General features: G+C 47.2%; 1 protein-coding gene across 2 annotated transcripts in view; it reads right to left on the reverse strand.

The window, feature by feature from the left end:
- Window positions 1–12,443, reverse strand: part of Sdk1 (sidekick cell adhesion molecule 1) — a 788,311-nt gene that overhangs the window by 222,197 nt on the left and 553,671 nt on the right. For both annotated transcript variants that reach the window (XM_048330089.1, XM_048330099.1), the window contains exons 6-7: window positions 1,607–1,718; window positions 894–1,084 (exon numbers count right to left, since the gene is read on the reverse strand). In XM_048330089.1, coding sequence (XP_048186046.1) covers window positions 894–1,084; window positions 1,607–1,718 — 303 coding nt within the window. The remainder of the gene's footprint in view (window positions 1–893; window positions 1,085–1,606; window positions 1,719–12,443) is intronic.

Genomic DNA, 12,443 nt, shown 5'->3' on the forward strand with positions numbered 1-12,443 from the left:
ACATCATATAGTTTGAGCTTCCTCCAGGGTCACCACAGGCAGCAGAAGTAAGGAGGAAGAGGAAGGAGGCAGGTGACTTCCACAGTGAGGGCATTATCACTCCACTCCAAGTTCTATGATCAGAAATAATTGGAAGGAAACTTCCTGCAAGCATGTACTTTGGAGTCAATAGACTTATATTCTTAACTAAGGACAGTGTGAATGTGGAAGACAAACCACCTCACCTCCATTTGCTGGGTTAAAAATAAAGTCAGGGAAGGTAAACTGAACCAATGCAACAGCAACACTTACAGAACTGAACTATATGCTGTAAGTCAACTCTACAACTCAGGGGCAGGGGGCGGGGAGGGAGTTGGAGAGGGGGAAGGTGGGAGAGAAATGAGGGAGGAGGTAACAAATTTGATAAGAAATGTACGCACCACCTTTCATATGAAACTGTAACCCCTCTGTACATCATTTTGACAATAAATGAATCAATTAAAAAAATAAAGTCAGAGGCTGGGCATCAGTGGTGCACATCTGTCATCCAGGTTACTCAGGAGGCTGAGACCTGAGGATCAAAGTTTGAAGCCAGCAGAGGCAGTAAAGTCCCTGGGGTTCTTTCTTATCACCAGTTAACCACCAAAAGGCAAGAAGTGGAGCTGTGGCTCAAGTGGTACAGTGCTAGCTTTGACTGTAAAATCTCAGGGCAGCATCTAGGCCCTGATTTCAATCCCTACTTATGGGCACAAACAAACAAAGTAAGTCAGGGGTTGGAGATGTAACTCACTGGAGGAATACTTGCCTTCCAGTCTCACCAATGCAAAGATAAAACAAAACCAAGTAAAGTCAGAGAAGAACAGAGTGGCTTTGTCTGCTGCAAGTGCCTGGGTAGGGCCCTGCCTGTGCATTACCTATGATGGAGAGGAAGGCTTTCGCCCTGGCTGGCTCAAAGGAGCTTCCCCGAAGTGAGGCCTCGCAGACATATAGCCCCGTATCAGCAGATGTAGGGTTGCTGATGGTGAGGCGCCGGCCAAAGCTGTGCAGCCCACTGGTGAGTCGCACGCCGTTTCTCTTCCAGTGCATGCTCACCTCTTCCACGGGCCTGCAGGAGCAAAGACATGGGTGACAACAATTGTGAATCATGTAGGTGGCAATCATAATAATAATTTCCAGGCATTCAGTGCAAGCTTGACAAAGCTAATTCTACCAGGAACCATGGCGGGCGGAACAATGGACATTTAAAAATCAATCCAGATACAGCGCTACTCCCTCACCACGTGCCTCCACCTTACATTCTGCTCAAGGGCTATTGAGCAAGGATAGCTAATTGCGGTACCAATGGACCGTAAGTACTAATGATTCCATTTGCTCAGGAAAAGAATGTTTAAAATAAATACTACTAAGGGACACTACAACTACATGGGAGGTGTGACCATCCCCACTCCATCCCAGCATGTCACGAACCAGGCAGAAAATGCCCAGGACTGCAGAGGAAGAGGAATGAACTTTCCTTTGCTCTTTCCCAGCTGGCCTGGCAGAGGAGGCCTCCACCTTTGCCCACACCCGGCGCCAGGCTTCACCATGGGCAGGCAAACTGTGTTCCCATGTCACAGCACGTCCATACCTGGCATTAGCAATGCACTCCAAGGTGGTTTCACTGGACCCTGCCACAACAGTCCTGTTGCCCGGGGCAACCACGATGACTGGAGCCATGACTTCTGGTGCAGTGATAGCTCCTGTGGCAGAGAACACAAAATGGTGCATGGAACTCTTTGTCATGGAAGAGAGGAGAAGGAGAAGGTGAGAGATAAGGCTCTCATCAAGCCACATGGATAGAAAACCCAGAGTCACCCCACCTATCAGACCTCTTAGAGGATCCTGGGGTGCGGAATCACCTATGGCCTCAGTCAACTACAGGCCTGGGGGGGGGGGGTCTAGGCACAGCCAGTCCTATTTGCTGGTCTCAAAGCCAGAGAGCAGGATGCCCAGGACTGTCCTAGGGACCTCATGATGCTGGCGAAAGGTGCAGCTATGTGCTTTTGACTACTCAGTATTTTCCAAAAGGCTTTCTGGCTTCATATGATTTTATTTTCCATCAAGTTAAGACTTTTCTTATTGAGTCACCCTGGCATACCCACTGTTTCAGACTCAGTTAACTGTGTGGGTCAGGCACTCGGTTAGGCACAAGGTCAACATAAAGAGCTGGTAGTGAGCCTCCTGGGGGAAACACATTCAGTCAACAAAGTGCTGCACTCTCTCCCCTTGCCCTTGTAATCCTTTCTTTCTTTTCTGTAAAGTAAATACCCGGAATCCATCTCTCTTTTGTGAGTATTAAACTATAAATAATTTAGCTCATACTTCTGGAGACAAGGAAGGGAAAAAATAGGATGCATTTTAGCCACTTTTCTCTAAAATACATTTAGCATCAAAATTAAACTACCCACAGCACACTTTACTACTGTTTATTTAGGGAAAATGAAGATGGAGCCATATTTATGGAGCAAGGATTTCAATAAAGGGTGGAGATGTAAGAGACAGGAAATAAAAGCAAATCTCAGTGACCGCAAATGCAAAATGCCCTCTCTAGTTCTTCATGTTGCAAAAGCCCATCTGCCAGCCGGAGAAGCTCAGAACTCTGGTCCATCCACAGGAGGTTTTGGCCTGTGGGCTGGGGTGGGTCACAGACCTCAAGAGGGAAGGATGGGGCAGAGGGGAGGAGGACTGACCACCACTGATAGCCCCTAGCTCTGTATCTGCCTACACATGATGTGGATTTTTTTTTTTTTTTTGGTACTAGTCCTGGGCTTGAAAATAGGGACTGGGCACTATCCATGAGCTTTTTCACTCAAGGATGACACTCTACCACTTAAGCTACATTGCCATTTCTGGCTTTTTGATGACTAATTGAAGATCAGAGCCTGGCAGACTTTCCTGTCCTGGCTGGCTTGGAACTATGATCCTCAGATCTCAGTCTCATGAATAACTAGGATTACATGTATGAGCCACCAGTGCCCAGTAAAAATGTATGTATATCTTTAAAAAGTTGCAGGCATGGCCAGCAAATTGTGTGTGTGTGTGTGTGTGTGTGTGTGTGTGTGTGTGTGTGCATGCGCTAGTACTAGAGCTTGAACTCGGGGCCTAGGTGCTGTTCCTTAACTTTTTCACTCAAGGCTGGCGCTCCACCACTTAAGCCACAGCTCCAATTCCAGCATCTATTTGTTAATTGAAGAGTTTCACAGTCTTTCCTTCCCTGGGCTGGCTTTGAACCACAATCCTCAGATCTCAAGCCTCCTGAGTAGCCAGGATTACAGGCGTGAGCCACTGGTGTGCTGAATGATGGCTCAAATTGATTGTCTTAAACCCACACCTTGATTCCATGATGGGGTACTGATCTCACGCACCTTAGAGGTGCTGGAGGCAACCATGTTTTTCTCCATGCCCTGGGCTTCTGAATCCCCCTGGGAGCCCCCCATGACAGCTCTGGGATTGTGGGCTGGACATCAGGGTCTGAGGGGATGCTGGAGTACAGATGTGAGCAGACGAGAGCACCAGTCTGAGGACCAACCTGCTCATCACCTATGAAAGATGTCACAAGGAGACCTGACCCATGCAGCTAGTATTTGCAAATAGTTAAAAGAAGTGAAGGAGATCACAGCAAGCACTGAAAGGTCACTGGCTTGCTTGGCATTCATCACCGCAAGCCACCGTGGCACAGGGGAAGGCCAAGCTCAGAGCTCAGCATGGCCTGGGCAGGACAGGCTGGGGCTGTGGGGACCTCCCCAGCCCAGGCCTCACTGGGAGCCTGCACACTGACAGGACAGGTAAGTTCTGGGTGTGTCTTCAGCCCCTTAGAGGCAGGTACAGCAGAGGCACCACTCCACCCAAGGTGTCAGCCACTGGGCTCGAAAGAGGAAATGGTCTTCAGTTTGATTCACACAGGACCAGACTTTGGTTGATATCACAGTTTAAGCACACACAGTTGCACCACCAGGGCTTTCCCCCACAGTGCTAAGTTGCGTGACCTGCGCCAATCAGGCTGAGCAATGTCAGACTGGCCTCTGACCTAATCCCTAACTAGCCCAACTTCCTGGGTTTAAATTTCTTCTCTATTTTTATTTTTCCTGGTACTAGAGCTTGAACTGAACTGAGGGAGGGTCTGAGAGCATGCTCTTATTTGTGGGTCTTTTTATTTCCACTCAAAGCTGGTCCTTTACATCTTAAGCCACATCTCCACTTCCAGCCTTTTGCTGGTTAACTAGAGATAAAAGTCTCACAGACTTTCCTACCTGGGCTGACTTAGAACCTGACTTTCAGGTCTTAGCCTCCTGGGTAGCTAGGATTACAGGCATGGGCCACTAACAACGCCCTATTTCTGATAGTCCCACAGTATTTGAGCTGTAACAGATACTGAAGTCAATGATTCATTAATTTATTATAAATATTGTGACTTACTAACCTGGCACTCTCCCCCCGCACCCCCCTTTCCAACATTCCTCATTAACAATCATTGCTTTAAGTCAGTAAATATCATTCCTCCTCCTTGAAAGCACTAGGATTTGAGCTCAGGGCCTTGTGCTAGTTTGCTAGGTAAATGTTCTACCACTTGAGCCATACCTCCACTGTTTTTGCTTTATTTTTCAGATAGGTTCTCCCATTTTTGCCTGGAGCTGACCTTGATCCATGAGCCTCCTATCTGTGTCTCCCACATAGCTGAGATCATAGGCATGCACTGCCACCCCTGACTTGCTAGTACTGATGTGGTCTCACTAACTTTTTGCTCAGGCTGATTTTGAACTATGATCCTCCCAACTTCTGCCTCCTGAGTAGTTGGAAATTACAGGTGTGAGCTACCAAACCAATGCCGTGAAATATCTTCATCTATTATCTTTCTTTTACATAATGCTGTCTCTGCCTAATGAAAACTTCAGTTGTGCTGTTATCCAAAAGGAACTTAATTAGGACATTTCTTCCCCCAAGCATCTTCTTAATTGAGGCTTCTCAGCAGTTGTCTCTGCCGACCCTTCCCAGGATAGTCCCTGGTGGCCGAGTGAAGATTTTGAATTAAGAGGACCCTGGAAGCCAGCGCAGGTGGATGAGGCAGCTTTAGAGGCAGGCAGAGAGGCAAACTTGAGACGAAGCCTCTTTGTACTGGAGGAATGAAGAGCTCACCGTGGGGGGAGGCTGGACCTAATCACCATCCACTTCCCCCCCCCCCCCCCAAACCTCCTGACTTCCTGAAGAGGCTGAGCAGGGAGAGGCAGGCCAGATTGTGCTTAATTAAAAAGGATGCTTAAAGAACAGCAAATCTTTCAAGTAGAAAAAAAAAAAGTTCCAAAGTAAACTGACCTGCTAAGCTGTGGCATTACTGGAGACTAAGTGTTGTAAATGGAAGCCAGTTGGACATGGTGCTGGAGGTGAGAGGGCAGCACGCGGGGCTGGCAGGCTCAGCCTGTGAGCCAGGAGCCACAGCTATGGACCCAGAGCTTGAAGGAAGGGAGAAAAGCAAAGCAGCCCCGAGGTCGTGCAGATGCCGAGCAGGCCCCGTGGAGGAGACAGCAAATACACCACACGCAGATCCCCCCTGCAGGCCATGCTGGGAATGCGAAGGCTTAGCCTGAGGCTGCCGAGACCCTGGAACACAGAGCAGGGGAACTGGGGACTGCATGGCAGGAGGGTCAGCCCATGTGGACCTTGGAGGACTCGGAGCTGTATTCCAGGGGACCAGGGTGAGTCAATGAAAGCTTGGGGTAGAGCACTGACGTGACCCTACTTGGTTTTAGAGACAGATCCTGGTGACTGTGGTGGAAGTTAACCCAGCGAGGATGGTAGTGGGGGATTGCTGGCCGGGGACTGTGATGACGCAGGACCTCTAGGGCCCTCCCTGGCCTAGGGACAGTGGAACTGGAGCCAAAAGAGGGAAGCTGCCATTTCTGTGATAGAAAGACATGGGGGTGGGATGGGAAAGGCAGAGGCCACAGGTGGGCAGGTGGAGCGGTGGCCTCTTCCAGGTCTTCTCTGTACCAAGTGTCACCCACGCTCCGATGGTGCCTGAGGTCTGAAGCCAGTTATGGGCCTGCTGAGGCCACTAACCCTTGCCAAGATACAGCTCATCTCAACCAGTCCCACTCTGTCCCCCAACACTGCATCCTCCCCAAGTTCCTAAAATTCAATGTGTCCTCAGGCCATACAATGATGACCTGATGACAAGCCTAGCCTTGACCTTTCTTGTCACTCGATGCCAATCAAGATGTCCCCACCCAATCCCCATCTACGGCAGCACACAGCATGCTCTGTCCCCTTCCCCAAGGGATCCAGGGCAAGTTCCCTGCCCGGCATAGCTGAGAGTCTGTGCTATTTTTTATGAAGAAAGGAATGTGGACATATCACAGCCGCTGGCCAAAGGTGCATTACATCTGCATGTCCCACGTGTGTCCTGTCTAGAGGATGCTCCTTGATGAGTGCCGAGAGAGGCAGAAGGGGAGAAGCTAGGCAGATGGGGAGACACCACAGCTTCCTCTGGAGACAACATCTCCCCCCATCACCCCACTTCCTGAAGACCTTGAGAAACAGAGACAGTGGCAGGTAGAGACAATATCCCTTCCTCTCCTTAAAAAGCCCAAAAGGTAGAGAGATATTGGCCCCAACAGAGGCAATGCTCCTCCCCATGGGGTGGGATGGTCAGGACCCAACCAAAGGCCAGAATAGCTGAGATTCCCCCAAAGAAGCTGGATGCTCAACACCTGTTACCCTAGCTACTCAGGAGGCTGAGGTTTGAGAATCGTGGTTCAAAGCCAGCCTGGGCAGTAAAGTGAGACTCTTATCTCCAATGAACCACCAAAAAACTGGAAGTGGAGCTATGGCTCAAAGTGGTAGAGCACTAGCCTTCAGCAAAAGAGCTCAGGGACAGTGCCTAGGCCCAGAGTTCAAGCCCTACCAAAAAAAATACAAAAAGGAGACCCTATGCACTATATAACAGTTAACTGATTTTGGGGACTCCTTGTTGTCTCACACAGAGTTCTTCTCCTCTTCCTCCTCCCCCTCCTCGCCTGGGAAGCAGGTGGACAGGACCTCATATGTCAAAATTCGACCCTCCCAGCTAGGAGCTGGGTGCTTATACCAACCTGCCATTAGTCAAGAGGCTTTCTTCAACTTCCCCGGTGCCTTACTCTCACTCTCAACAAATCTTGCCTCTGCTGCCACTTTTCCTGCCTCAGAATTCAATGAAAGAAAAAGAACCCAGGGCCACTGTCGGTACCAGTGCTTGGTGGCTGTTAACAGTCATGTCTCTCACTGACAAGGGCAGTGGGAACACTAGAGCAGTGCAAGAAGGAAGCATGGGAAAGAGGCTGGTATTTCTTTGCTAAATGGACAGGGACTCCCATAAATAAAATGGAGGCCAGTCCCACTCCAATTCCAAAGATGAACCTCTGAGTTTACCTTGTGGGATGAATGCTAAGAGATGAATGGCTAGATGGAAGTGAAGCCCCGTCTTTCTCCATGGTGGCATTAGGAGCTGGACTTGCTATTCCATTCAGTGTCCACAAACATTTCTCAACCTTCCCTCTGGCAGTGTGAAGGGCAAGGCTGGGGCAGACTGGGTCAGAGCTCTGGGTCCCCGCCCTCCCCACTCACGCACAGGCACCTGCCCTCCTGTGGGGAATGGGTCAGAATAGCTCCAAGACATTGCCCTTGAAGAAAACCAGGTGGAATTTTTGCCCATCAATAGTGTTTCAAACTGCTCAGGTATTTTTTTGTTATTGTATTCCTTATTTTTATTATTATTCTTTTCTTTCCCTCTTTAACTCTTCTCCAAATTTCCTCACACAATTTCACAAGGTTTCATCATTCTAGTCTTATACGTGGTGACCATCTATTTTGACAATATCTACCTTCTTTAATTCATGTCAGCCTAATGCCTACAGTACTCACATCCCTAACAGAGCCTATCTCTTATCCTCCCCTTGTTATTCTACAGCTTTCATCGAAGTTCTTTATGCCTTTTTCATATATAGTTGCAGTGTGTCTCAGAATTACTTACCCTCTATCTTCCTTTTCCCTTTATCCCTTCCCTTTCTCCACTTAAGCAGTTCCTTAAACTCAGTACCTGGTTGCTTTTCTGTCTATGAAGACATCTCAAACCAACAGATGTGTGGTAGTGCCACCACTGAAAGCCAAGTCCTCAGAGCTTCGGTAATCCTGAAGTGTCTAGCACATGCGTGCATGCACATGCATGCATGCACACACATACCCACACACACACTTAAGGCTGGTACACTACCACTTGAGCCACACTGCTACTTTCAGCTTTTTGCTGGTTAATTGGACATAAGAGTTGGGTTCTTGGAGATGAGTATTTATGCATATTATATATGTCATATATATGACTTAGATTGATATCTTCAAGAACCCAAAGAGGTTATTTTTTTAATGTTCACAAGTAAAAGCTGGGCCGGCAGCAGACATGGCTCCTCAATGCTCCTGGAAGTGAATTTCTCAAGGCAAATGGAAAGTTTTGGGAAATCTGAAGATGAGCTTTATTGTGAAGTCTGAAGTAAACAGCACGATTTTCTCCTGATAGGAAAAATCATGTCCAGGAACTAGAAAATTGCTCTCACCTTGGCTTTCTCCAAATTCACTTTTTAATGTATATCTGCCCTGTCTCTGAACAGCGAGGCTGCCTTGTAAATTTCTGGGTTAATAATGTATGGTGAATAGAGGTGCCGAAAGAAACTTTTCTATTCTTTGGAAAGTTGTTTCCTTTATAGTTCATCAGCCAGAACTCAATAATGAATCTCCAGGGTACTCGGATATTGCATGAGGCATGCTGGGATAGGGAGGGTGGCCTGGGGGACAAACCCAATTCCCCAAGCTCTGGCTGCTCCCCAGGGTGTGTGCAGGCTGGCTCCATCCTTCTTGTGTGCCATCTGCAGTAGGAGGGAAAGAAAAATGGGAGGAAATACAGCAGTATATCCCATTTACAATTTTATCTTTACATGTACTTTGTATTTTTATCTCAATATACTTCCGGACTTTTCTATCGACAAGAAACGATAAATTTTTAAAAAATATGACAGGTTGACAAATAATCCGGCCATTTCTTTTCTTCTCATTTATAACATATTTGAGAACTTGTACATGTGGAAATGAATGGAATAGAGCGAAGAATGTATTTTCATCGGCTTTTTAGTGGGCAGAGAAAAATGAAGGTGATAAAAGGCGGCCCTGCAGTTGGTGCCTTTATTTATTTCTGGACAAGTGTGGATTCACAAACTACGCACAGGAGTGTGGATTTAAGAACTGCACGGCGGGATGTGGGGAAGATCCGGCTCCCTGGTTCAAGAGAACCTGATTTTCACTCACACATATAAACACGTGATGCACCACTGCACAGCAGAAGAAAGGCATCCAGCCCACAGGACCCGGGGCCACGGCAGCTGTGCAGAGTGAGGGGCACAGGGGCAGTTTCCCAAGCTTGAGGCAGTTCTGAGCGGAGTTCTGAAATCACCGAGGACTAACTATGCACAAGACCAGGTCACTTTGATCTCCATTACAAAGTGCCCTAGCATAATTTTGCCAAGCATGCACACCGGGCACGGAGCCCATGCCCATCTGAGGCCATTAGCGAGGACAATGGGGAACTGCAGTCTGCGCTGGCAGAGGCCAGGACGCCTTGGTCCTCTTCCACCCCCAGCTGCCAGAGCAACATGGCAAAAAGTTCTTTGCAAAGTTGAAAGGAGAGACAGGAAACATTGAGGTTGTCATTTGGAGCGATAAAGATTCTTAGACCTGTAGAACACTGTCGCCTTTAATAAATAAATAGGAGTGGAGGGACCAAAGTGAACCTCTGATTATTTTTATAATGTCCATCATTTCATTTTATTTTCGTGCAAGTACTGGGACTTGAACTCAGGGGCCTGGGGTGCTATCCCCAGCATCCCATAGCTTTTTTGCTCAGAGTTGGCGCTCTACCACTTGAACCATAATTTGTCTTCTGGCTTTTTGCTAGCTAGTTGGAGAGAAGAGTCTCACAAACTTTCTTATCTAGGCTGGCTTCAAACTGAGACCCTCAGATCTCATATTCCTGAGTAGCTGATTACAGGCTTGAGCCATCACCAGTACCTGCTGCTCTTCTTTTTTGGGTGTGTGTGTGTGGGGGGAATCTTCTTAGGTAGCTTGGGCTAGCCATGAACTCATGATCCTCCTGTCTGACCTTCTGAGTGCTAGGATTATAGTCATATACCACCATATCTTTCAGAGTCATTATTTTAAACCCTATGCTTACGAATAGTGAAGATGCAAGCTACCCTGGCTAGTCAACCTCTCCTCTGTAGGCTGGCTGGTGCTGTGGCCAGGCCTGTCTACCGCCTTGCTTTGTGGTACTTTCCTGGGACACTCAGTTCTTCTGGCTGGCTTTCCCCACTGAAAGGGAAGGCCATCAGCACAGGCATTTTCTCCTGTCCTATTCCCACAGCTCTGGAGTCTACATGAGCTTGATGGAATAGGTGCTTGATTGATGTCTGGAACAGAGGAAATCCCTGACGAGTTTGTCTTCCTGGATCTCAGGAGCACTATGTAGGGGAGGGGGTGTGCTGCAATATGATTGAGAGGTCACTTCAGATCACAGGCACAGTCTCCCTCAATGCTGCCCTGCCCTAGAGCCTCAGTCAGAGCACAGCAGCTCCCAAGATGCACCAGCCCAGCCCAGGCACCAGGTGATTCCAGCACTCTCTGAACCAGCGCACCTCTGCCCTCCTCTGACTTGAGGGCCTCGCCTATAACAGCTTCCTTTATCCCCCTGATGCTGCCTCCCGACACACCACCCCATTCATCAGGGCCTAGGCTACAGTTACTTCCCCACCCGTGTTAGAAATAAAAATCAACAGTAGTCCATTTTTCAAGTCAAGGAATTTAGTTTTGAGTGGGAAACTGCCAGTAGTTTTCTTACAGAGCAACTTGAGGACATGCCTAAGTTCATGCATTTTAAAGCTATAGATGAACAGGACTGACTAAAAGAGGCCCAGGACAATCAGCCAGGGGAAAAATGGACAGTAGCAAAATAAGAAAATGGGTAGAAACTATGTGCCACAAGGCACACAAGCATTCCTGCCACAAAAGAACAAAGAGAAGTGGAGGCAGCCAAAAGCCTACTTTTAAAATTCAACCAACCTCAAGAGGTACATGTATTCAAATTACCCAATGTCATGAACTTAGTGACATCTGGGAGAGAATGTGAATCCCATATTTCTTGGACCAATGGGGAATTGGAGGAAGGGATTTCCGTGCACTGAGTACAAAATTGCAGTTGTTTTCAGAGAGATTGTGCCTGCCTTCAGACAGACACCCGATCTTGCAAGACCATCATTCAAGTCTTGCTGTACTTCTCGCTTCTAAGTCCATCCTTTGAGCCCGGATGCGTCATTGTGGCTCTCACACCCAGGCAGGCTTCCCAGTCCCCCAGTTAAAGGTCTTTTATTTATACTACTTTATTTAAATTTTTTTTTCATTAAGGTTAAATACTTGTAACTGCCACCTTACCCACTCACATTTTCATCTACACAACACACCGTTCATCTGGGAACATGTCTGCCATCACTGCAGATGAAATGTCACCTTTTTGCTTCTCCTCCTCCGGCTCTAGGCAAACACCATTCTGCCTTTTCCCTCTCTGAATTTAACTACCCTAGGAATCTTGTGTAAACGGGATTTTATAGTGTCTTGGTGTGTGTGTGTGTGTGTGTGTGTGTGTGTGTGTGTGTGTGTGTGTGTGTGTGTGTGTGTGTGTGCCTGGCTTATTTCACTTACTGTGATATATTTTTGGCTCATCTGTGGAGCAGAGTTGTTAGAACTTACTTCCTTTTCAAAGCTGACTAATACTCTATTACATGTATATGCTACATCTTGGTTATCTCTTCATCTGCCAGTGCCCAGCTGGGTTTCTTCTACCTGTGGCTATTGGGAACCGTGCTGCTATCCACATGGTATACAGTGATCTGGTCCCCTTCTTTGCACTCTTTTTCAGAAGCACAATGGCTGGCTCATATGCTAATTCTGTCTAGTGTTGGGGGAGCCACTGTATAATCTCCCATAACAAAGTATAGTTTCTCCACATCTTTGTCAACATTTGAGCTTCTGTTTCTATTCTTTTTTTTTTTCTGTTTGTAAGAACAGCTATTCTACTGGTGTCAAGTAGCATCTCATGGTGGTTTTAATTTGCATTTTCCTAATGATCAGTGATAATTGCTACTATATGTATGTTTTAGGGAGAAATGTCTATCCAAGTTCTTTGCTCATTTTAAAACCAGGTTGCTTGCTGTCGAGCTGCAGGAAATCTTTTTATATTTTGGATACTAGTCTTTTACCAGATATAGGATCTACAGATAATTTCTCTCATTCCACAAGTTGTCTTTTCACTGTGTTGGTTTGTCCTCTGATGTCCGAAGTCTTTAATTTGATTTTTTCTT

The sequence above is a fragment of the Perognathus longimembris genome, chromosome 1 (genome assembly GCF_023159225.1).
Source record: "Perognathus longimembris pacificus isolate PPM17 chromosome 1, ASM2315922v1, whole genome shotgun sequence".
Taxonomy (NCBI): domain Eukaryota; kingdom Metazoa; phylum Chordata; class Mammalia; order Rodentia; family Heteromyidae; genus Perognathus; species Perognathus longimembris.